Source organism: Rhipicephalus microplus, chromosome 9, assembly GCF_043290135.1.
Source record: "Rhipicephalus microplus isolate Deutch F79 chromosome 9, USDA_Rmic, whole genome shotgun sequence".
NCBI lineage: Eukaryota > Metazoa > Arthropoda > Arachnida > Ixodida > Ixodidae > Rhipicephalus > Rhipicephalus microplus.
Window position 1 is genome coordinate 30,737,110 of NC_134708.1, and position 25,589 is coordinate 30,762,698.

The 25,589-nt window shown below is 46.8% G+C and overlaps 1 protein-coding gene across 2 annotated transcripts in view; it reads left to right on the plus strand.

Annotated features, from left to right (window-relative positions):
• Positions 1-13,807: 13,807 nt before the first annotated feature.
• Positions 13,808-25,589, plus strand: part of LOC119163666 (helicase ARIP4) — an 82,513-nt gene continuing 70,731 nt past the window's right edge. The window contains exons 1-4 of one of the 2 annotated variants that reach the window (XM_037415719.2): positions 13,808-14,969; positions 15,806-15,912; positions 20,326-21,895; positions 25,320-25,564. In XM_037415719.2, the coding sequence (XP_037271616.2) occupies positions 15,831-15,912; positions 20,326-21,895; positions 25,320-25,564 (1,897 nt within the window). In that variant the 5' untranslated portion in view covers positions 13,808-14,969; positions 15,806-15,830. The remainder of the gene's footprint in view (positions 14,970-15,805; positions 15,913-20,325; positions 21,896-25,319; positions 25,565-25,589) is intronic. The other variant, XM_037415718.2, reaches the window with a different exon arrangement.

Sequence of the window (25,589 nt, forward strand, 5' to 3'; positions counted from 1 at the left end):
TCCATTGCTCGCTGCGTCGTCCTCAATTTAAGCTGAACCCTCTTTGTAAGTCTCCAGGTTTCTGCTCCGTAGCTAAGTACCGGCAAGATACAGCTGTTATATACCTTCCTCTTGAGGTATAGTGGCAATCTACCTGTCATAATTTGAGAGTCATAATTTGAGTCATAATTTGAGAGTCATAATCTACCTGTCATAATTTGAGAGTGCTTGCCAAATGTGCTCCACCCCATTCTTATGTTACTTCAATCTCGTGGTTCGGCTCTGCGGTTATTACCTGCCCTAAGTAGACATAGTCTTTTACAACTTGAAGTGCAATATTACCTATCTCGAAGCGCTGCTCTCTTCTGAGGTTGTTGTACATTACTTTCGTTTTCTGCAGATTAACTTTAAGACCAACCTTCCTGCTCTCCTTTTCCACCCCACACACACACAAAAAAGTTTCTGCCTACACCCCTGCACCAAAGTGATCGTCTACAGTCATACCCAGCGCACTGAGGTTAAATTAGCACTTGTGCGCTATGCAGAAGGCCGTCGTTTACTCTATGCTCAATGTACCTTACGCTTTCTTGGTCATTATAGCCCAGAGAACCGGCAAGTACAATGTCCACATATGCTGATAGTGCGCATAAACGGGTTAGCTTGGCGAGGGTAGTGTGCAACATATGCAGGAGGGGTGATGGGATATAAAATGCGCAGCAGGGTGATGGGAGGGTGAGGCAAGCACGGAAAGTTGGGGCAAAGCCAGAATTTTTTTCGTGGGGGGGGGGTCACTTCCTTGAAATGGTTATTTCTTGCTCTGGTATTCCATGGCGATAAAAATCACCGCCATACCCACAAAGTGAATTACATTAGAAGAGCTTGCTTTCAGATGATCGGGTTAACCGTGGAATCTCCGTACACGTCCCCTACCATCATATATAGACGTGACAACGTTATGTGTCCCGGGCTGTAACCGCAGGGTCTTAGCGGTGAGCCCGAGCTGCTGCATTGCGAGCCTACTGCCCTGCTGTCTTGGCTTCTGAGGTGTTCATGCGGCCGAGCAGTAATGAAAAGTGTTCATTACGTGAGCTCCCGGTGAAGACAAAGGATGGATGGATGGATGGACGTGGCTGTACCCTTTAGATCGGGCTGCGGCTAAAGCCACCTAGCCGTAATACTTAGTGAACTAACCACTAGATTTATCTTTTTTTTCCTTTAAATTGTGAGGTTGAGGATTCGTACTTTGCAGTGAAGGGTTTAATTTTCACTCATGCCTTGACTTTAGCCACCAATCGGATAACCTCCTCCTAGTTAATTCTACTTGCTTAAAGTCTATTTTGCCGTCCCTGTCCCTAAACCCCAGTGCTTTGAAAAACTCTGCGCCATCATCCTGTACTATAGGGTGAAGCCCTTTACAGAACATTATCAAGTGTTCGGCAGTTTCTTCTTCCTCTCCACACGCACTGCATACTGTGTCCACCCCTTCGTATTTGACCCGATATGTCATGGTTCGCAATACTCCCGTCCTGGCCTCAAACAGTAGAGAACTACCCCGAGTATTATCATAGATCCTTTCCTTGGCAATTTCCTGCTTAAAAGTTCGATAGATTTCTAGTGCGGACTTCTTAATCATGCCAATTCTCCACATGTCAGTCTCCGTTTCCTTCACTTTCTTCTTAACCGATAGTTCTTTTTGGTTTGGCCACCTGCTGTTTTCTAAGTATTTACCAGTCAGTTTCCTGGTTCGCTTTCTCCATTTTGTATCAACATTCTTCATGTACAAGTAGCTGAAAACCTTCCCAGCCCAACGCTCCTCCCCCATTTATCGCAATCGCTTCTCAAATTTTATCTTGCTGCTAGCTTCCCTGCCCTCAAATGATGTCCATCCCATATCACCTTGTACTCCCTTTAGGAGCTCATGGGAGTGAGCTCCTAAAGCAAGCCTAGCTATTCCATGATGCATAATTTTTAATCTTACTTGACTTTCTGATCTCATGCACGAGACCGCATTGCCGAACGTCAGCCCAGGAACCATGACCCCTTTCCATATTCCTCTCACAACATCATACCAATTGTAATTCCACAGTGCCCTATTTTTCATCACTGCTGCATTCCTGTTACCTTAAGTCGTCACGTATATTTCGTGTTCCCTTAAGTACTCGGTCCCATTGCTTATCCATACGCCCAGATATTTGTATTTATCTGTTATCTCTAGCGTGACCTCCTGTATTCTAAGCTCACTACCTTCGTTATTATTAAAAATCATGACTGCTGATTTTTCCTTACCGAATCTAAAATCTAACCTATCTCCCTCATTACCACAGATGTCCATCAGTCTCTGCAAATCTTCCTTGTTTTCGGCCATTAGCACTATATCACCTGCGTACATTAATGCTGGTAGTGCCTGACCAATGAGTTTTCCTTGTTTGAATAAAGAGAGATTGAAGACAAGTCCACTTCCCTCTAATTTGGCCTCTAATCCTTGTAGATACATATGAATAACAAGGGTGACAGTGGACACCCCTGCCTAAGTCCCCGTTTCACCTCTGTGGGCTTGGATACCTGTTTTTCCCACTTTATAACTACCTTGTTACTTTTATAGATTTCCTTTAAAATATTAGTGACTACATCTTCCACACCCAGTGTGTCTAGTATTCCCCACAAGTCCTCTTGAACCACGCTATCATACATTCCCTTGATGTCCAAAAATGCTAGCCACAGGGGCCTGAGTTCCTTTTCTGCTATTTCGATGCACTGCGTCAGTGAGAACAGATTTTCTTCCAACCCATTTTTTGGGGGAACTGCAGAATGGGTTTCCGAAACCCATTCTGCAGTTCCCCCAGCACCCCCTCATTCTCTATCCATGCCTGCAGTCTTTCCTTTATAATCTGCATCACCAGCCTGTAGACCAGTGATGTCACTGTTATAGGACGGTAGTTGTTTATGTCATCTTTGTCCCCCTTTCCTTTATAGATCATGCTCATCCTGCTAAGTTTCCATCCATCAGGGACTTCAACATCGATTATTGTTCTGCTCACTGCCTCTCTCAAAGTCTGTTTAGACTTCGGACCCAATGGCTTTATCAGCATAATTGGAATGCCATCCGGGCCTGTTGATGTACTACTTGGAACCCTCTTCTCAGGCCTTCCCCACTCTCGTTGTGAAAATGGAGCCATTGGGCCACTTAATCCATCCCTGTCTATTTGCTGCATAAGGCACTTCTTTGTTGAAATTTTTCTGTCACCCTTGTTCTTATATATTCAATAGCTTCGTCCCCTTCTAGCCTAGCAACTTGAGCTATAGTTATAAACCTCTGCTCTAGGTTTGTTTCATTTCTTAGGGAGTTTAGATGGTTCCGAAATTTCGCAGCTGCCTTTCTGTCCTTTTCATGTACTTTTGCCAGCCACTGAACACCCTTTCTTCTAATCTTTTCATTGATCAGGAGGGATGCTTTCCTTCTAGAGCTTAGAAAGATTTCCCATTTTCTTTCAATATCATCTGTCGGTTCACCCCGTTGCTTAGCATGTCTGTATCCCCTAGAGGCTTCCTGACGTTTTGCTATGGCTCTCTTAACTTCCTCATCCCACCAACTCTGGCTTGTGTCTTTTCTTTCGAGGCGACTTGTTTGGGCTAGAGCAAGCTCTAGCCCAAACAGCCTAATTAGATTTGTGTATGTCCACACATATTTATTATCCTCAGTGATTACTTGCTCAATTTGTTTAGTAGCAATTTTTATTTGCCTTTCTGAATGAAAGTTTTCCTGTAGTTGCTCATCTTGTCTCCTTCCCACTTTCGCTGCTCTTCCAAAACTTAGCTTGATACATCTGTGATCACTACCCGGACTTCTGGAGCCACCTTCATCTATGTGCATTCCCCTGAGCTTATCGTACATCCTATGTGACATCAGTGCGTAATCTATGGTTGACTGCAGCCTTCCTATCTGCCATGTTATTTGCCCTTCACACTTCTCGGTACTGTTGCAAATGATCAAATCATGCCTTTCGCACTTATCCATGATCATTTTGCCTGTTGAATCAGTATACCCATCTATATCTTCTATGTGGGCATTCATATATATATGTTTATATGAAAATAACACTAAAGAAAAATCCTTTATGTTATCAGTACGGCACAAATAGCGTCAATCTTACAGAAGTTGTAGAATACAAGTACCTTGGAGTATGGATAACTAATGATCTAAACTGGAACAAACACGTCGATATAACTACAGGTAAATGTCTACGGAAACTTTTTTTTCTAAAGCGATCCTTAAAATATTCTACCCCGTCTGTGCGCATGTTGGCATATAAAACACTCATTCGTCCAATGTTGGAATATGCTGTAATAATATGGGATCCATTCACTAAACGTAACATTAATCAATTAGAAAAAGTGCAGAACAAGGGCTTACGTTTTATTTATAACTCCTACGGTAGAACATCCGTATCTGAATTATTGGTAAAAAGCGGTCTGCAACCCGTTGTGGACAGAAACCGCACTTGCCGGCTTAAGTTTTTCTATCAATTAATAAATGGTCATTTAAATGTTGACAATGCAGGCATTCTTCGGTATTCTTCCGGTTACGCAACTCGCAAGCGACATAGTAAAACGATAACTCCTTTACCTTCACGGATTAACTGCCACAAGTATTCGTTCTTCCCTAGAACTATTAATGACTGGAATAGCCTGACAAATGATGTCGTTTTACAGAAGAAACTGTCATTGTTTGAAAACAGCATCGCCTAAACCATCACTACACATTGCATTGTATTATTTGTTTTATTGTAATTATTGTGTTAGTCTATAACCCGTATTCTACGTGTTACGTTATTATGTGTTATGTTACTCGAAAAATTTGTTGAAATAAGCGTTTGTGAACCTTCGCCTTGTATATTCAAATCGTACGATTTATTGTGTTTTCATTATTTTTTTGTATGTACCGATTCTCGAACATTTTTTTTTCCCACCCTGCCATGATCTTTCAGCTGAAGGATCGCAGTATTTATAAATAAATAAATAAATAAATAAATATCTCCTAGTATAATTATCTCGCACTCTCCTCCTAACTCCTGAATGTCATTCGATATACACTCTACCATTGCGTGGTATTCCTCTCTGGTATTTGCTCCCATCCACAAGTACACGAAACCACGGAGTGTCATTTGCCCTGCCACTTTCCCTTTTAGCCATAAATGTTCCTTGCATCCCTGCTTGACTCTTTGCCAACACATGCTCTTATGTATAAATGCACCAACAAAGCGCATGTGCGCCGCCATCTAGTGAGCAATCTTGAAATCATTGGAATATAACAGACTAATGAGTTGATTGATATGTGGGGTTTAACGTCCCAAAACCACCATGTGATTATGAGAGACGCCGTAGTGGAGTGCTCCGAAAATTTATACCACCTGGGGTTCTTTAACGTGCACAGTCGGAGCACATCATGCACATGGGCCTACAGCATTGCCGCCTCCATCGGAAATGAATATAACAGACTGTAATAAAAATATTATTCTTTATCGGGCTAAGGTTCGTCAACGCTTGTTTTGCGTGTCGTACGAGGAGAAATGGACTTGGAGACGACGCGGTAACAACACACACGACGTTTATGACAGAGCACGAAAGATAGAAATAGAACATAGAACCAGACAAACCACGAAGGCGAATAAGTAACAAACTGTTTGATCAAATGAGAAAACTATAGAACGCCTGTTCAAGGCGGAAAGTTCCAAAACCTCACGATGAGATAGGGGCCCCGACGAACGCCGAGGTGAAGTGCAGAAGGCGGTGACAGGCGATTCGAAAGCGGGGTGCGTCTCGATGTGTGACGCTATGGCGACGATGACGCTTGGCGGAGTGGGTGCGTGGGTACGACTACGGAGCAGTCAACCCGCATCGGAGACGCGATGCTCCATGCGTGCAAATGGCCAGCCCGTCCAGCGAACAGCTTGCGTCGAGACGCGAGGCTCGGCGCTACCGTGACCATTAGCCAGGCCACGTACGTCGCTGTGCCAAACGTCTGACCACGGAGACGCCTCGCCGAGATCCGCGATGCCCTCGGCAAAGAGAACAGCAGGCCAGGACGCGCCCCGAGATTCAGTACTCGTGCCTAAGGTCCCTAAAACAAAAACTTGTTTCATCTAGGGACCTTACTCGTGCCGGCAATGCCGCCCCAGCTGGTGGTGGGACGGCAGCAGCGGGGACGGCCGCGTTCCCTGGCCGGAACCTGGATCGTCTGCGTCCGACGGTCTTCGGCCCGCTGTCTTGCGTCTGACGCTGCTTCGGCTCGTCCCCAGCAACGAAGCTTACCGCCACGTAATGGTCGCACGTGGCCCAATTGTGGCATGCCACCTCTATGGGCCACCACAGGTAATCAGCTGATTGGCTGACCTCACGTGCACAGTTGGCTCGCGCCTTGCCCCGCACTTCCGTCATTGTCGTCGTTTTCTTCACTTATCACACAGAATATATTAACCCTATGGCTCTGTGGCATTTCTGAAATCACCGGACTTCTATACGCCGCCGCCGTGTACAAGTATAAGTGTACACGCTGCCGCCGCCGCACTGCACGGCGTGGCAGGGTCGTTTCCGAGCGCAGCATCGATCGGAGGACATGGCGTAAAAGACGGGGCTGTGCACTTGCAAGGCAACGTCGCCGCGTGTGCCAAGCCGCCAGAATTAGTAATACCTTTTTTTTTTTTTTCAGAGAAGGGGCGCGATGCAATGCATTTGCTCACGCCTCTTTGAGCTGTTCGTAAAAACAGCGCTGTAAAACGGTGATATGTCTCTACTCGCCTGCGGGTGCTGCGCGTGACCCCATGCTGTCGTTTATTGGCGAAGGGTTGTTTAGGTACCTAATACGAAGATTTGTGCGGATGTCCAATGCTTAATGTAGTTTTTTTTTTTGTTTTTTTTTGCGAGCAGTGCCTCAACCGATCATATGCATGTTCGTGCGCGTGTTTGTGTGTGTGTGTGCAAACTTAAAAAATTCTTGTGGAGGGCGGCAAACCCCCCTCCCAACCCTACTTGGCTACGTCGGTGATCCAATGCATTGCTGTAGCGGTTCTGCCGTTAGGGCGAAAGAGGACACCCAAGTTTGGCTCTTTAAGTTTAGCGCCAAAAATCTCCGCCTTGTCCTCTCATGATCCTTTTTTTTATGTGACGTCACGTTTGCAATGAAAGCTTCAGAAATTGTGTGCTTAGCTATTGGTTCCTTCACCACACAGTAATTTTTTTGTTTATTGTCTTTACGGACAGATTGTTAGTTATATAAGCCAGATCAAAAGAGCCAAAATTTATGACGTCATGGTGAGAGTTGCAGCGGGAGTTTCAAAAAGGCGTCGCCAGTGATTTTTAAACTTTTTGTGGGTCGCATAACATCTCCTATTTGGCGCGATATAAAGCTAGCTTTTTTTTTTCAACAAGTGAGATCTTAAGTCAAACTTGCACTATTTATACGGCAGAAATTCTAAAAAATTATGAGCATAGAAAGAATATGTCAACAGCACAACTGATTTGGCGGCTCCTTCTCGAGTCAAGAAAGTACTTTTATTTCTTTTAGATGCAACGTGTCAGCCATCAATACCTTTAGTTCTTTTCTTTTTCTCGAGGCAATATAAGGGATAAAAAATTAAGACACATCCGCGCCGCGGTGGGTGTTAGATATCGTGCTGGTTTCTACGCTCTAAAACGGGGTTTCGATTCCGGCGGCTGCACTTCGATCAAATGAAGTACGAAAAAAATTCCGCCATATCCACGAAGTGAATGATGATGAGTGGGCGAAGCTCCGGAGGTAAACCTGGTAAACCATGAATCCTCTGTACATTTTGCCCACTCGATTTTATTACATCGCTCCCCCTAGCGTACGTCGCCGCACTAAATCGAACGATTGCCTTCAACCAATGACACGCGCCATATGTGACATCATTCCTATTTTATAAGATCTCGCGTCTTTCATCAACTTCAAGTACCGCTTTCTAGTTTATAACATCTTGCATCTTTTCATCATCAGCTACAAGTACCACCATCTAGTAAACACTACAAAAACTAAACGAGAGGTGGCTACATACAGAAGACGGTACCGCCATCTAGTGAACACTGCAAGAACTAAACTAGAGGTGGCTACATGGATGGATGGATGGATGCTATGAGCGTCCCCTTTATAACGGGGTGGTGACAAGTATGCCACCAGGCTCAACAAAAAAAAAAATCCTTTTTTCTTTTTTTTTTATGTTGGCCTAATGCCTCTACTTCGATAAATTCTATCTTAATGGAAAAAAAGGTAAATTTTCAGCTTAAGTTCTCTGCCATTTACGGCACACTGTCCATATTTTATTTTTCCAATATTTATTTTTGTCCTTTCTCTCTAATTTTCTGCCACCAATACTCTAACCGTCTCTTACTTATTTCAATCGCGGGTGTGTTCAGCTTTCCATTGTTGTCCCTAAAACCCAAGGCTTCCTGTAGGCTCGTGCCCAAACGTACACCTGGGTGGATATCTCCACATTCAATCAGAACATGCTCCGCTGTTTCCTTATCTTTCCCGCAGCATGTGCATTGTTCTTCTTCTTTACTGAATCTTGCTTTATAACTACGCGTTCTAAGGCAGCCCGATCTCGCTTCAAACAGTAAAGCGCTTCCCCTTGAATTATCGTAAAATGCCTCCCTCCTTATTTCATTTTTGCCCTTTCGGTAGTTACTCAAAGCCGGTTTTTTCTCCATAGCTGCCATCCAGTAAATCCTCTCCGCCTCCCTGACTTTTCCCTTAACGCTCTTTGTTGACATATGGCTTACAATACCAGCCGTATATTTACTAGTGAGTCTTCTAGTTCTTTTTCTCCACTGTGTGTCCAAGCTCTTTCTATACAAATAACGGAACACCTTCTCTGCCCATCTACTCTCCTTCATATTTCTTAGCCTTTCTTCGAACCTTATTTTGCTCTGCGCTTCCCTCGCCTCAAAACCTGCCCACCCCATATCGCCCTTTACAGCCTCGTTTGTCGTCTTCCCGTGAGCACCCAACGCGAGGCGTCCCACAGTCCTTTGATTTACATCCATTCCCGATTGCACCTCTGCCCTCATGCACACCACTGAGTTCCCAAAAGTAAGCCCTGGAACCATTACACCCTTCCACAGACCTCGAAGCACCTCATACCTATTGTATCCCCACAACGCTCTGTGCTTCATTATTGCCGCATTCCTCTTTCCTTTTGCTGCCGAGGCTTTTTCCTGTACCTCCATGTATCTATCACTCTCATTTACCCATACTCCAAGGTACTTGTATTCACTTACCCTCGGTATTTCTTGGCCTTGTATGGACACCGTCTGATCACAGGGATCATTGAATACCATCAATCCACACTTCGTTACACTGAATCCTAGTCCAAGAGCTTCACCTTCCCTTCCGCATATATTCGCCAGCTGCTGTATATCATCTCGACTGTCCGCAAATAAGACGATATCGTCCGCATAAAATAAACCTGGAAGCTTCTGCTCAATCATCATGCCGCCCTGTTTGTGTGACAGATTAAAACCAATGTTGCTACCTTCTAGCGCTTTTTCCATACTCACCATGTACAGCATGAATAACAGCGGGGACAAAGGACATCCCTGTCTCAGACCCCTGCTAACCTCAACGTTCTCTTTGCTACGCATTCCTTCCCACTCTATGCAAACTGTATTTTCTCGGTATATCTCCCTCAAAAGCTGTATACAGTCGTCGCCCATGCCCATTCCTTTCAATATATCCCACAAAATTTCCTAATTAACGTTGTCGTATGCCCCAGTGATGTCTAGAAAAGCCACGTACAAGGGCCTATTCTCTATTTTAGATATTTCTATACACTGAGTGAGAACAAACAGGTTATCGTCTAACCGCCTGTCGACTCGAAATCCGTTCTGAAGTTCTCCCAAAATATCGTTATGTTCGGCCCATGTTTCTATTTTCATTTTTACTGCTTGCATCGCCAACCTGTATAGTACCGATGTAATGGTTAGTGGTCTATACGAGCGAATCTTGTCCTTTTCTCCCTTGCCTTTATAGATTAAGTTCATTCTACTTTGTCGCCAACTGTCCGGTATTTGTCCGTCCTTTAAGTTTTTTTCTACTGCTTTTAACAATGCTTCTTTAGTGTTATGTCCTAGTTCGTTAATGAGGCTAACGGGAATCCCATCTAAACCCGCGGCAGTGCGCTTTGGAATTTTTCCTTCGGCCTTTTTCCAGTTGAAATTATCAAGTACTAGCTCTTCCTCTGTTGCTTTCTCCGCCACACTTTTACTCACCGGGGAGATCCCCTGGACGCTCTTTTGAAACGAATCGGCTGTTACCTTTTGGATGTAACCTAGCGCTTCGTACCCTTCCAATTGATTTCCTCCTTCATCTAGAATATGTTGTTGCGTTGTGACAGACTTCCTACCTAGCGCCTTTATGTGGCTCCAAAAAATCCTAGGCGCGGCCTCCTTTTTTTCGTGTATCTCTGTCATCCAGCGTTCACTTTCACCTTTAATTTTTGCCTCTACCAATTTCTGTACATGGGATTTTTTCTCTAAATATATTTCCCATATTTTTTTGACTTCGTCCTGCGGCCGCTTCTCCTTTTTTGCCTTTCTATGCTCCCGTGATGCTTCGCGTCGCTTCTCTATCGCCTCCCGGATTTCCTTGTTCCACCAACTTTTTGGCTTCCTTTTTCCTTTCCAGCAAACAGTTTTCTTCTCTTTCCCTATCTCCTTCGTCATTAGATGTAACAGCTCACTATACTCCCAGTCCTTGCCTGGTATTTCGCCTACTTCTTCCTCGACTCTTGCGGCTATATTTATTATTTGTTTGTCATTTAAATACGAGCTGCCAGACACTGATTCCATGCTCATATTTTCAGTTTTGTATCCCATTTGTAATGTTATTCGTTTATGATCACTACCCAAGCTGTTAATGCCTTCCTCGTCTATCCTCATTTCTGTCAGTTTGTGGTAAATTCCTTCAGTCATGAGACAATAATCAATACTTGATTGCTTGTTTCCGACTTCCCATGTGATCTGGCCGTACATACAGGGGACGGTACCGCCATCTAGTGAACACTGCAAGAACTAAACTAGAGGTGGCTACATACAGGCTACAGGGGACGCACAGCCCACGCCCTAAGGAGCTTCGCCCCTAAAAAAAAAAAAAATCTCTGTACGTGTCAAAATGAGCGTTCCAATGAGCACAGTTCATACTGCTGGCTTCGAACACTAGTACACGTGTAAATATTATTCATGCACGGCACTACTTTGTCAAAAAGAACTAACAGTCAACCACCAGTAGTCTTGTGCAAGTCCAAGTCTCTGGCTTTAGGGCCGTTCCACGCGCTTCCCGCACAGCCGCAACGCACGTGCCGGGACCCCTACCGCACGCAAGCGGGGACAAACAAGCCAATTGGTGACGCTGCGGAGGGTGAAAGAGCGTCGCCAAATGGCTAATTTGTTTCCCGCTTGCATGCGGCAGGGGTCCTGGCACGTGCGTTGCGGCTGTGCGGAAAGCGCGTGGAACGGTCCTTAGCAAGAGTGGGGCGTATCGACATTCCCTGCATGCAATCGTTCCCTTTAATAGCAGAGACGCCTGTACATTACAAAAAAAAAAAACTTGTTTCTCGGTCCGCACTAAGAATGACAAAACAATGAATGTGTTTATCTTCCCTGAGATACCACGACCATCGGCGTGCGAATCCGCTCCGTGTACATTGACAGACAACACACCGAAAGCGATAGACCACTCATCTTGTAATCTGCAGCAACCGAGAACCGACCGATATCTATGTATACCATGCGCTGCACTTTTGTCTAATCGGTGTTTGAGCAAGATATCATCGCCTTCCCAATGTCGCGATGTTCGACTGCAGACCCGATCGAAGGTCGCGGGATCGAACACTGGCCGCTGCACTGCATTTCAATGGCGGCTAATTGTTTGAGGCCCGCGTAGTTAGATTTAGGTGAAACTTTAAATAACACCTGCAGATGGTCGAAATTTTCGGAGCCCTCCACTACAGCGTTCCTCATAATAATGTTGTGATTTTGAACCAATAACCACTATAATTATTTGCAATGCTGTTGACAAATGATAAAGGCACGATGTTGTATGTGTTTAGTATACTTGTTGCACAGCTACGCTGTCACTTTTCTTTTTTTATACAGTCTGCAATGACTTTGCGACTGAACTGACCGGACTGCACATGGACTGCTCGTATGCATGATATGTGCTATTGCGTGCACCCGTGTCTTTGCGCAAGCCGTGCAGTGCCAAATTTTTGGTGGTGTGCAAATGTGAAACCCATTAATTCCAGCCTTGGAGCGAGTGTACGGTTTTTCTTCAGTAAAACTTTATCGCTTGCACTCCACTGAATTGTACCAGTGATGCAGGGGCGTAGTCCGGAATTTCGTTCGGGGAGAGGCAGATGATAGGGGGTTAGACCATACTTTCTATGCTTGTACACGCGTTTGTGTGTGTAATATAAGCAAGCGAAATTGAAAATTGCTTTTATTTGGGGGGGGGGGGGTGACCCTTCCACTCACCCCCCAACCCCGTTCGCTATGCTACTGCAGTAATGACTGGCACAATTAGGACAGTGTCAACACTTTATTTGTTACGCACACATGTCGCTGGAGAGTGCTCCAGTAAAAAGGCGGAAACAAGTTTGTGCATATGTCGATGGCCTAAGGTGAAACAAGTTTGATGAAACAAGTAAGATGAAACAAGTTTCTAGGGACCTTATGATGTCCAAGTGCACAATGCCACTTCGATTAAGAGATCGCAGGTGAATTAAAGCTTGTATTCGAAGATTCCACGAAGATTTCGGTCAGAAACCGACCTCTTTCGTGCGGGAATTACGCATGCCGCATTGAAGAACTATAGATAGCTTCTGTTATTGGAAAATTAGGTAGTTAATGGCATGATGGGGCGATATCGTCTTGTGTTCCTGTGATTTGAGCTGTTTGAGCACTTCGTTAATGAGGACTCAATCATGCACAGTGAAATGGAACCCCGCTTTATACGTTTTTCCCGCGTTTAACGTTTCTGGAGTTTGAGCAAGGAATATACATACACACTGCATTGAAGTTAGGAGCTTATCAAGAATTTCGTTTATTTATTTTTATGGACGAGGTGGGGGGGGGGGGAGGCATAAGTGCAAGTATGGAAGACATGACTCGTGCGTGGAATGTTTTTTTTTTTTTCCTGTTGAACATATATCTTTTTCACACGACGTTCCCGTAACGTTGCTAACTCTCACTACAGCTACTCTGGTTATGCTGAAGGCACAGAGTTTCCCAATATTAACATTAAGAAACTCTATGGCTGAAGGGGGTATAGCCCATTGACATATAATGTCAATGGGCTAGATGATGTGGCCATTCAAGATCCCGAAAACGCTTTGGTGCTGGCGAAGACGCAAAAAAAAAAGGCAGATTTTCACAAATAATTTATCCTGAGGTGGAGCTCTACAGTGCGTTTGTTTTATTTAGTAGAACTGCCCTATTCCAACAGTATGTTCGAATAAAACGTTTCCCTCTCCGGATACGGCGTTCTTTTTTTCGCGGTCCAGTCTAAACCTTATCAAAGGGGATCCACATATAGCGCATTCCGATCATGCATGGGATAGACTTATTACATAGCATGTTACAAGGAGGTGACTCTTGCAGACACGTTCCACAAAAGCAGACGGCACGATTAAACCTTGGCGTACCTACAAGAAGACGAGCTTCCTGCTACGTCATCACTACACGTGCCCGGCTGTCGAAACGTCACGCCAGCGTCCGCGGCGTGTCGCTAGCGGCGCGAACAGCGTAGCCGCACCACACTCCTTGGACAATGTCGGCGTGAAAATTAGTCGCACGCGTTCCTCTATACGTACTACACGCGCCGCAAGAAAAAGCACCAGGCGCGCGCGCACTTTGCATAAATCGATAAGAGAGCCCTTCGCAACACCGCTCGTGCTTTTCGGTCTAGCGCTCGTTGCCGTGCCGTCTTAATGAAACGACACAAACGTAAACAACGAACTAAACTGTCAAAAGTACGCGTTGCGCCGTTTCGCTTATCCGCTGCAACCCCCGCCCCGCCGTCCAGTTTCCGCTGCCGTATCACGTCGCGGCCCTTTTGCAACCGACGCGATCTTAACGCAATCTTGATAGTCCGTACAAACGCGTTAAACTCCTTTTTTCTGGTAGTGTCTCTGGGCGTACTGAAAAGGCTGAAAACGAGTCGCACACCTAGGGCTAGCCGCGGCGTATTTCCTCCCGGTGCCTGTCCGATATTCGCTTGAATGCGTTCTCAGCTAGCTCCGCAACTAGGGCAGGCTGCACGCTTCGCACCGCGTCGGCTAATGGCTTGAAGCGAAGGTTCATCCCCTAAAAAGAGCGTTTTTTGCCAGCGTGCGCTGGAGAAGGAAAGAGAAAAAAAAAAGAGCAGGGGCTGCTCCTTCTCTGAAAGTACGAGACAAAAGCAGATACCACCGAACACAGCGATCCTTGCATCCCCACGGACTCTTCTCGGCGCTTCTGCGAGGTGTGGAGGGGAGTGAGTGAGCCTGCCGTGTGCTTCTCCCGTACGCAACTCCGGAACCGGAAACAGCGTGAAAAAACCCCCCCGTGTCGCCATTTCGTCCGTGTGTGTGTGTCTTCTTGTGGATGTTTTGTCAACAGTGTCGGAATCCCGAGCGTTTTCTGGCATCGTTAGGCGCTTCGTGGAACGCCAGCGAGCCTCGGAATGGCAGGCCCAGGCACTCGCTCGTAAGTACGGGTCCAACGCGCGAGTAGCCCAGCGCGCCGCGAGTACGGCAACCCTCCGTACCGACCGGCCCGACCGTAGGGTTAGTGCGGTCTCTCGCTTGGTTGGTCCTCCTATTCACAATGGGGGCTTTTAATGCGGTGGCTCTGTGTGCGTGCTCTCGCGATTGACGTTTAACCTCTCGTATCGGGTTAACGGACCCTTTAGACGCCGACGATGGACTTGTCCCTCGTAGCAGGTGAGTACCCAAGATCTCAGGATTAGAGCCGCTTTTTTTTTTTTTTTCTCTGCGTTTGACCGGGAACCGTTTAGTAGGTGGTGGTGCTGGGGCTGCTGCTTCACTTGTCATCCGGCGCGACTGCACTTTCGGCCAGTCGTCGCTGGACAAAAACATCGGCGAGATAACACGCCCGAGTTTTGACGGCTCCCCCCAGCTAACGCCTCGGTTTGCCCTCGCCCGAGAAAAAAAGAGAAAGAAAAGCAACATCTCGTGACGGAAAGTTGAGTGATCCGACTTTAACTCGTACACGCCTCAAGGCCGCCGTAAAAAAAGATGTGGTGGATTTTCGAGAAACCTCTGGTGTATTACTATTCTCTGTTCCTCGGTTTACACACTACGTGGATGGGCGCCAAGTTGACGGTACAGCTGCGGTTCTCCGCGTTTAGGTTGCGCCTCACTTCGAAGCCGACAGCTAGCCCATTCTTTTCTTCCTCGTCTTTTCCTCGTATTTATTCGCGTTCGGTGGTGGTGCTGCGAGCCTCGCAAAAGCCGCCGCTGTCTGGCAAAGGTCTTCCATAGTCCTCTATGTGACGCGCGCACGGTGGGTACAATGGATGGTGCACTCCGGCCATGGTGCAAACCTGAGCCTTGGCTTCGACTGTTGTGTAGCGCGACAGATTTACCGGGGCAACGTTACGATGGCCGCCGCTTTCTCGGCCATTTAGTGAGCGTTTACGAAACGTGGTGTTTGTTGTACGTAACATCTTCTACGGGAAAGAGGTGATCTGCTTTTAATCGAGGCCGTGCGACCGTGACTGGCGTTTGCCCGTGTTCACCGTTTCGCTTGACCGCAGGTTTCTACGATGGCGTTGAGGTGTGATGGACATCAAGGATCTGGTCTTTCCGGACCCGCGCTTGGACACCATGAAGGCATGGACTGGAGGGTTAGGTCAGTTAGAAAGTGAGTACCACCGCCTTTGAAGCTTTGATGTTTGAACAAACAACCGCAACCAGCGTCTTAGCAGTCCCCTCTTACCTGTGGTATACATTCGACAGTTTGACGCTTGCTCGGCTATGCAGAGCTCGTTGTTATGTGTGTCCTATCAGTTGTATGACCTTAAGGGTAGCTTTTACAACAGTTAATAACTGAAGCCCTTCGGGACGTTGTTTCTGTTCGGTTACGATTGTAAATGTTGCGGTTCATTCTGATTTGCGCTACACGGATTGTATTTGCTCGTTATTGCTGTGTTTTGACATTTACGCCGTGAGCAAGTACCAAAGTGATTTACCCTTAGCAACTTGGTTGAGTGCTTTTGTCCTATATAAGCTTGGAGTTTAATGGGTGCGCTCACTGTTTCATTGAGAACTGTTTCATCAAAACCAGTATGTCGCATGAGTGATTGACTGTACTGCATCTCTAGCCCACCTAAACACTGTGGACTAAGTTTTCTTTCAAAATGTTCAGCATCGTGCCAACTGTCATTAGTGTTGAACGTGAAGTCTTGTTTTCATTATGACTGTACATGGTGATATTTAGGGTTCATTGTGTTGCATCTATGGACAACTCATATAAGCTAGCTACAGTTAAGGTTCTAAGTAGGACAGTTCTTCCCGATGTGTTAGCAAACGACCTCTCCACACACACAAAAAATTACAGCCGGCCGCCGCCTTGGAAGTTCCAGAATTTTCTGTGCTAGACCACTGATACGTCCTGGGTTCTTCAGCGCATGCTTTGACTTATTTAGTCATTTATCAGTACAACTGGGCTGCGGTGTATGTTGAAGCAGCTAAGGGCACAGCTAAGCAGTTCTCTTCAAAAGGTTGTCGCACTACAATGGCCTACAAAAGAATACCAAGAAAGTTCCAGAAGTTTCCACGCTAGTTCATTGATTCTGATGAAACATGCTTTGGCTGATTCCTTCATCAGTAAGGCGGTGCTACATTGTATTTTTAAGGAGTGAAAGATAGGTAATCCTCGAAATTTTGGTTACACCACGATGGCCTGCAATGGAATGGTAATGACATTTGGGTTGTCGCGCAGACATGCCATTGCTGGGGTTTGGTGCAAGAGGAGCTCTGAATGTCGTTTTTATTTATGGTAAACGATCTACTACTGCAATATTAATGAAAATAAAGTATTGAGATGACTCCTTATTAAGCCAAAGCATTTGTTAGTGAACAGACCTTGTGTGCATAAAGCTAGTTAGACCGCCTGCAACTTTGTGCTCTCGGGGCCATTTTGTGAACGTGATCTATAAGAAAGTTCGTATGGTGTTACGTGAGTTTATCAAACGTGACAGGTTGGAATACGGAGATAATGACATGCATGTCATGTACGGCATGGTTTACAGGCCGCTATCTGAGTGTTCTCGCAGTCGTTATAAAGGACAAAACTTGCTGCTCGGAGAACACCTCTTATAAAGAGGTTTAACTGTAACCAAAATTGGTATGGGTTGTCAAGAGCGCACAATGAACATAAATAAGGGGTTTTACCAATGTATAGTTTCTCATCAGTGTTTTTTTGAATCCTATTGCAAGGCTGCATCTGTTGATTACAATTGTTTACTGTTAGCATTATATAAGACTTTGTCAGCCTTAGAAAGAGCGCAAATATGGAAGATGGCCAACCCTGATGCTGGTAACTGCATTTGTCAGGTTGCTAATGGGCTTATTGATCCTTGCATTAAAAAAGCTTTCTAAGAAAGGACCACATCGCACTCTAAAAAAAATAGTAAGAAACAAGTACTCAATGTAATGAACTTTCAGGGCTTTAAATGTGATGGAATCTATATCGTTGCACTTTTTTTATAAAGATCAGTAGTGTGAACTCTGGTGCTACGGTATACAGAAGGTGCCCAATAATTGTTTCATCAGCATGGGATTCATCAGGTGGCAGCTAAAGGAGTGCGGACATGAATTTTCAGCCTTCTTTTTGTATATATATAAGCACTGGTGTCGAGAACCTTAAAAAGTGTATCATGGTGCCTGCGAACGCATTGTATATATTTTTGATACCGCTGCCTTAAAGAAACGCTTTGCTTTGATATTGAAGGTACAGCTTCTCTGTGAGGTGTCATCGTAGTGTAATGTCAAGGTGTAGACAGCAACTCGCGACATATTAGGGGTTTATCCGGCGTCTGCTCGTGGCGCACGTAAACGAGTGATTGGTCCCCCAGTGTGACCCCGACCGCGATTTCTGCGATTTAGGCTGCATGCGGGACGCAGAGTTCGCAAACTTAGTGCAACTGTGTTGACTCATTGGGATAATTTCCACTGCAGTGGAGTTGGTTTGCTAACGCTGGGGGGGGGGGGGGGGGGGCAAGAACTTTAAAATTGAAGTAAACAAATAGATTTACCTGTGTTGTCTGACTCTGATGTGTAGAGAGCGTTAACGCTGCATACGGAGTAACCGGAAAATGTCTCTTTTACGCGGGTCTCGAAATCTTTTCGGTTTTTCCTTTAAATTTTCCTAAACTGCATTGCAGCTACGGGCATGTTCGTCGACTTTGCTGGCTTGTAGCATAAAATGAAATACTCCATTGGAAGACTTTACGACGATTGTATATGAGAAGAAAGTAAATGGGGGTGGTGGTGGTGGGGGGATGGGATGACCACCACAGTAGCTCAGTGAGTAGATAATCGGGCGCTTTGTTCGAAAGTCTCAGGCCCAGTCTCTGCCAGTTGGTGAGTTATCATTTTGTTCACTTTACTTTCTTCACATTTATATGATAATTACTGCAGATAACATCCCCTATACTTTCTTAGACATCATTGTCTATTCTCATTAAAATCGTGTAAATTTTGTCACTATATTTCTTGGTCTGTCTCTCCATTCCCGCTCGGATCTGAAAAATCTACTGGCTAGTTGTCAGTCCTGTTGAATTTCGCAGAAAGGTTTGGTGGCTCCCCTTAGTGTTTGCATCTAAGAAACTTTCTGTTGGAGAATATAACAAAGGAGTTACTATTTTTGAGTTACAGACAAATATCTCTTGTAATGGATAATATTTTTTTATGTTCGTGGGATATCACTCATGCGTTTTGCATCAACTCATCAAGTAGACATAGGTTTCCTAGGGCATATTTGTGCAATTGTGCACAAATGCAGTATACTACGCTCCTATGTACGTCAAAGTACCGTATTCGCGAAGTGACGTCAACACTTCGTTGAGACTGCTCATGCGCAAATGTGCTGCCACTCACTGGTCGTTACCAGATCATCCGAACGAGCGTCTGCGGGAAGCAGTCCCCGATATGACTTTTCGTCTTCCGACTAAAATCAGCCGAAGACATGCTAATATACTGCACCTGATTCGCCTGGGCGTCGTCTTCACTGGTCCCTACACCCACCTAATCGGCCGTGCGGGCAGCCCGAATTGTGAGCGCTGCCAAGTGCGCAATACCTTAGCTCACACATTTTGTGACTGCTCATTATATGTGGTGCAAAGAAAAATGCTAACTGCAACGTTGGCAAGCATCGGACGAACGCCATTGAGTGAAAGCCACATGTTGTCAGCAATGAACGACCAAACAGTGTCAAAAACTGCTACAAAGGCTGTTTTAGACTTCATCAAAAGCGCTGGACTAGATACTAGACTGTAGGGTGCTATGCTAAGTGGCTACTGTATATACGCATCACCTCTTCTTGTCCTCATTATCATCCTTCATCTCTTTCCTTCCTTCCTTTATCCCCTGTGTAGAGTAGCAAGCTAGAGCGAACTAGCTCAGGCCGACCTCTCTGCCTTCTAATAAATTCTCACTCTCCCTCTCGGTGCAATTATGAAATACCGCAACCAGAGCACAGATAGTATGCTTGCCTTGTACCTATCAAAAGATCTCATTGGACAAGTTGTTCAGAACAGCTCTTCGTGGAATGATTTAAGACTACTCACTCTTGCACTGCATGTGTATGCCTCGTTTTACCTATCTTCAACGTCCTGGAAGCACATCCTCGTTGGCGTTTCTTACTCCTGTTGTAAGGCAAGCAGTTCAATATATTGAAATTGGAAATTAGTGTTTTTTCCTACTTGTCCTCGTTGTGGCTGCACGCTTGTGGGTTGAAAAACAATTCAAGTATCTTAGAGTAAGGTTGAATCCTTCATTGGTACATATAGCTGAATGAATTAATTAATGAAAAGGACAAAGCTTACAGGAGAGAAGAGGCACACACAATGATAGCCATTTTTGTGTCGGTGCTGTGTTTTGAGTAATTGAGTGCGCCGCTTCTCTCATTTTGAACTTCATCCTTGATACTGGTTCATTCTTCCAGTATATTGGTTTGCCAATATTTTGCTGTCTAATGTGTCCCAAGAGTGGTATGCAGGAGAGCTTGTTCTCACAGTGCAAGAACCAAACTCGGTCTCTCTGCTTCATGCAGGATTCCTTGAGAGCAGCTGCGGCCGGAGCACCGAACCGGCGCCCTCCGACATGTTCCCGGGTTTTCCGAGCTCCGGCTCATCCCAGGGCATGCCGGGATCCGCCCCGTTGAACCCCGGCGCAGCCGCCAACCCCTGGTTCCACCAGTCGGCCTTCTCGATGGCCACCGACATTCATTCCGGGGCCTCGGGGACTGCCTCTTCCTCGATGGCAGGGTCCCCTTACTGGCTTCCTCCGCACCAGTATGCGCCTACGCCTGCTGCCGACCCGCACCAGTCGCGCTACAGTGCAGGCAATGACCTGTACTCTGCGTCTACCTCTGCGGCGGCGACACCATGGTGGTTTGGGCACAACACGTCGACCGCGGGTAGCGGACTTCACTCGTCGCAGTATTTCCAGCAGCACGTGCCTCGCAGCGACCCCATGTCGAACCCTTTCCACACGCCGGTCCCTGCGACCACGTCAAAGACCCCAGGCTACCTCCAGCAGGGGCTTGCGACTCAACAGCACCTACAGCAGCAGCAGCAGTCCGCTGCGCCGTCCCCCACCACTCAGCAGCATAACCTCCATCATTCATCAGTCCAGCAGCAACAGCAGCAGCAGGCGTACCATCACCACTCGCCAGTCACATCTCAGCACGAGACCATGTCGACCCCTGCCGCCAGCACCTCCATTCATCCCATCATTCCGTCGAGCCAGCATCAGTCTATTGGCATCTCCAGCCATCATCAGCGCTCGCTGATGTCGTCCTCGTCGGCGCAGCAGCTGGGTTCGCCAACCTCGATGATGGGCCAGCAGCACGATGGCATGGGAGGCCAGACAAGTCGGCCCCATCAGCAGCATCAGCAACAACATCATCAACAGCAGCAACACCAACAACACCAGCAGCAGCAACACCAACAACACCAGCAGCAGCAACATCAACAGCAGCAACAGCATCACCAGCATCACCAAATTCAAAGGCCCGTGGCGCCGAGAGCGCAACAGCAGCAGCAGACGCAGCAGCAGAAGGGAAGTTATGGTGGCATGACACAGCAGCATGTTCAGTCTGCACCAGCACAGCAGCGCATCAACCACCAGAGCATGATGGCACCAATATCGTCAAGCTCTCAAATGATGGCGCCGCCACAGTCGCAGCCACTCAACAGCATAGCTTCCGGAGGTCTGGACACCAACATCCAGCCGATCTTCGAACTTTACGGACACGACCCGCTTGCCTCAGTCCAGGGTGGGCAGCAGTTCCACCATCAGCTGCCGAGGTTTGATGTGCCTGCGGCGAGCTCCGCGAGCGGGCAGGGCTTCACGCAGCTGCAGTCGCAGACGACGTGGATACCCCCGGAGGCTGTGAGCGGTGCAGATGCGTCAAAGACCAAGTGGGCCAAGCCCGAGGTTGGTGCCGAGGCGGCGGCTGAGAATGATGCCAAAGAGGGTGCTGCCAAGCCTGACGCGGCGGCTGGTTCGCCTACCAAGAAAGGCAGGGGGAGGAGGAAAAAGGAGGAAAGCGCGAAGAAGAAGCAGAAACAGGACCTTCTCGCTGAAGCCAAGAAAGGGTTCCAAAGAAAAAACATCCGGTGAGTCAAATTGTCACGTTTCTTTTTTCTTTCTCCACCTGGGTCACCTTTGAGCCTAGCTGGGTGGGCTCTATTTTCAGCCATAGGAGCCGAATCAGCACGATGAGTATGCACCAACTCAGCCTGCAATATTCATTTCAATATTCACGTTGAAATATTCAATATTCACGTTTCAATATTCAATATTCACGTTGGATCGGCTGGAACGATCTCGTATGTAACGTCAGTCACCTGGCGAATGACGCGGTATGGTCCAGTGTAGCGTGACAGCAGTTTTTCAGAAAGACCTACACGACGAGTGGGGGACCAGAGAAGGGCGAGGGAACCCGGTGAAAAGTGCATGCTTCGATGATGGGAATTGTAGAGCTGTCTTTGGTGCTCCTGTGAGGCCTTCAGACGACTGCGGGCGAGTTGGCGTGCGTGGTCGGTTCGCGCAATGGCTTCGCCGGCATACTCAGTGACCGAGGGCAGCAAGGTGTCAAAGGGTAAGGCGGGTTCTCGGCCGTATAGAAGATAGAATGGCGAATAGCCGGCAGTGTCGTGATGTGACGAATTATATGCGAACATCACAAATGGCAAATGAACGTCCCAGTCCTGGTGGTCGGCCGCTACGTATTTAGAAAGCATGTCGGTTATGGTGTGGTTGAGGCGCTCCGTAAGACCGTTCGTTTGCGGATGGTACTCAGTGGCAAACTTGTGCTTGGCAGAGCAAGAGCGCAGGATTTCATCGACAGCTGATAGGAAGGTCCGGCCCCGGTCAGTGAGAAGTTGGCGTGGAGCTCTATGTACTAAAATAATATCATATACCAGAAAGTCCGCCACATCGGTTGCGCAACTCGTCGGAAGTGCTCGTGTGATAGCGTACCGTGTTGCATAGTCAGTGGCGACAGCAATCTCTTTGTTGCCTGAGCTGGAGATCGGGAATGGGCCAAGCAGGTCGAGGCCAACTCGAAAAAAAGGTTCAGTGGGAATGTCAATTGGCTGAAGGAATCCAGCTGGTAGGGAGGATGGCTTTTTGCGGTGCTGGCAGGGCTCACAAGCGGCGACGTAGCGTTAAACAAAACGGGCAAGACCAGGCCAAAAGAAACGACGAAGCACACGGTCGTATGTGCGAGACACGCCCAAGTGGCCCGTCAAAGGAGCGTCATGAAGTTGTTTGAGGACAGTCGCACGAAGATGTGCTGGTATAACAGGGAGCAAATCATGGCCATATGGATCGAGGTTACGGCGATACAGGATCCCGTCTTGTGTATTCTTGTAAACGTAGGGACCAACGAGCGAGGCGTCCTGTGGGATCCTTGAGTGAGGCCAGCCACCAGAGCGCGTGGTGATCGGTGACTACTCGGAATGGACGCCCGTATAAGTATGGGCAAAACTTGGCGACTGCCCACACAAGAGCGAGACGCTCGCGCTCCGTGATTGAATAGTTGCGCTCGGCGGTAGATAGCAGCCGGCTTGTATATGCTATAATACCCGTGCCACACGGCCGAGAAAATGGCATTTACCTCCTAATGCCTTCAGATTGAAGGTCATTCGCGCGGTGCCACACGGATGAACGAAATGGCATTCGCCCAAATGCCATTCGTTACCTAATGTCATCGCCAGAACTCATTCGACTGAGAAATGAGTACTCTCGACGGCACAGCTGATGAAATTATTGTATGAAACGACATTTGATTCGACTGGTAGGAAACTTTATGCGTATTTTATTTACACTAATCACTTAAACAGCTGCTTAAAAACTTCTCTTCGGCAGGTAGGCGCTGTAAAATAAATGAGCCAGGCGCCATTTTCTTTTTACGCTGAGGATCTGACTAGCTTTGGCTTAAGTTGCTACACGGTCGGTTGCAATGTCTTGAAACAAAGTAACGAACGAAATCGAACGGCAGCGTAATATGCTTATTTATACCTTTAATTATTATCGGATGTGTATGAAGCTTGTAAACGCTCGTTTATTTTTTTATTGCTACTCACCCGATGCTCACGAGGAAGGTGCTGCGATCGACATCAAGTTAAATGTCATTCGCTTTGGACGTGTAGCAGCGCCGGCGAAAAAAATGTCATTCGGGAACTGAATGCCTTCGCTACCGAATGTCATTTTGTATGCCCGCGTTGGTGTTGCAATAGCATTGCTTCTATGCCGTGCCCACTAGTTCAGTGCGAACCTCGGTTGAAGCGGATGGATCGAAATGAGCTAAAATTGGCGGTGTTGTAAGGAGGGTCGTGAGCTGGGAAAAAGATGAGGCTTGATCAGCGCCCCAGAAAAACGGGGTGTCCTTCTTTAGGAAGTTTGTAAGTGGGCGTGCAATGATCGCGAAGTTTTTAACAAAGCGTTGAAAATAGGAGCACAAGCCCACAAAGCTGCGAACGTCCTTTGTTGACTTCGGAACAGGAAAGTCCGTGACTGCGCGAATTTTCTCGGGATCCGGGCGAACTCCTGTGGCATCGACAAGGTGGCCAAGTGCGGTTATTTGACGATGAGCGAAGTGGCATTTCGAAGAGTTCAATTGAAGTCCGGCTCGACAAAAAACTTCAAGAATCGCCGATAAACGATCGAGATGGGAGTCGAATGTGGGCGAGAAAACAATAACGTCGTCTAAATAACATAAGCAGGTGGACCATTTAAACCCTTGGAGCAATGAGTCCATCATTCTTTCGAACGTGGCCGGCGCGTTACAGAGACCGAAGGGCATAACTTTGAAGTGATAAAGACCGTCAGGAGTGAAGAATGCGGTCTTCTCAATGTCTACAAGTTATCTTGGCTTAAAGTTTTTGGTGTACTTACTTCCTTAGTATTATAAATGTGATTTTGAGAATGTGTCCCAAATAAACTTTGGGTTTCTTTAATTGCTCAAGGGAGCAAATGTGGCGCTGAAGTAAAACAGCTAGTTCAGGTTGGTGCATCTTCTAAGGAAGGTTTGACAGCGTTGACGATCCAGTAAAAACTAAAAGTGAGTACGACGAGGACAGAAAAAGGATTTGAGACGCACGAGCGGTCTCGCTTCTCTGTTCTCATCCCATGTGCTTTTAGTTTCGTTCATGTCTCAAGATGCCAAAGCAGTCGCCTCAGTGATGACACGGAACAGTGTGATATAAAGAGACGTGCCAAAGGGCTTTGTTTATTTTTGTCTATTTGACATTATTACTGTTAATTTCTTTTTGATGCATACAGTCGAACCCTTTTATAAGAGGCACTGATGTAATAGACAAATTGGTGCGAGAGACACCAGTGGACGTACATTAAGATAGTGGTTGATCAGAAAATGCGTATGTGATACCCTGCGTATTAGAGACACGAAATAATATAAGAGACAAGAATCGCTCCCCTGAGCATGTCTCTTATAAAGGGGTTCAACTGTATATGGACCTGCCATTGCATCAGGGCTGTGGTGGATGATTGACTGACCTTGTCTCGCGCATGCAGTGACATCAAAAATGAGTCGGACCTGGACGAGGTGACACTGAACGCCCAGAAGGAGGAGCAGGAGCGCATGAAGCGTCTCCAGGAGGCTCGGCTCCGAGCGCTCCAGAGCCAGGGCATAGCGACGGGCCCCGCCCCACCCTCTGCGATAGCCCCGATCGCCCTGGAAAGCAGCAGCAGTAGCAGTGATGACAGCTCGTCGGAGTCCGAGGATGAAGTGTTGCCAACTGTTGTACCACGGAGAACAGGTGAATGTACTGCCTCACAGTTTTG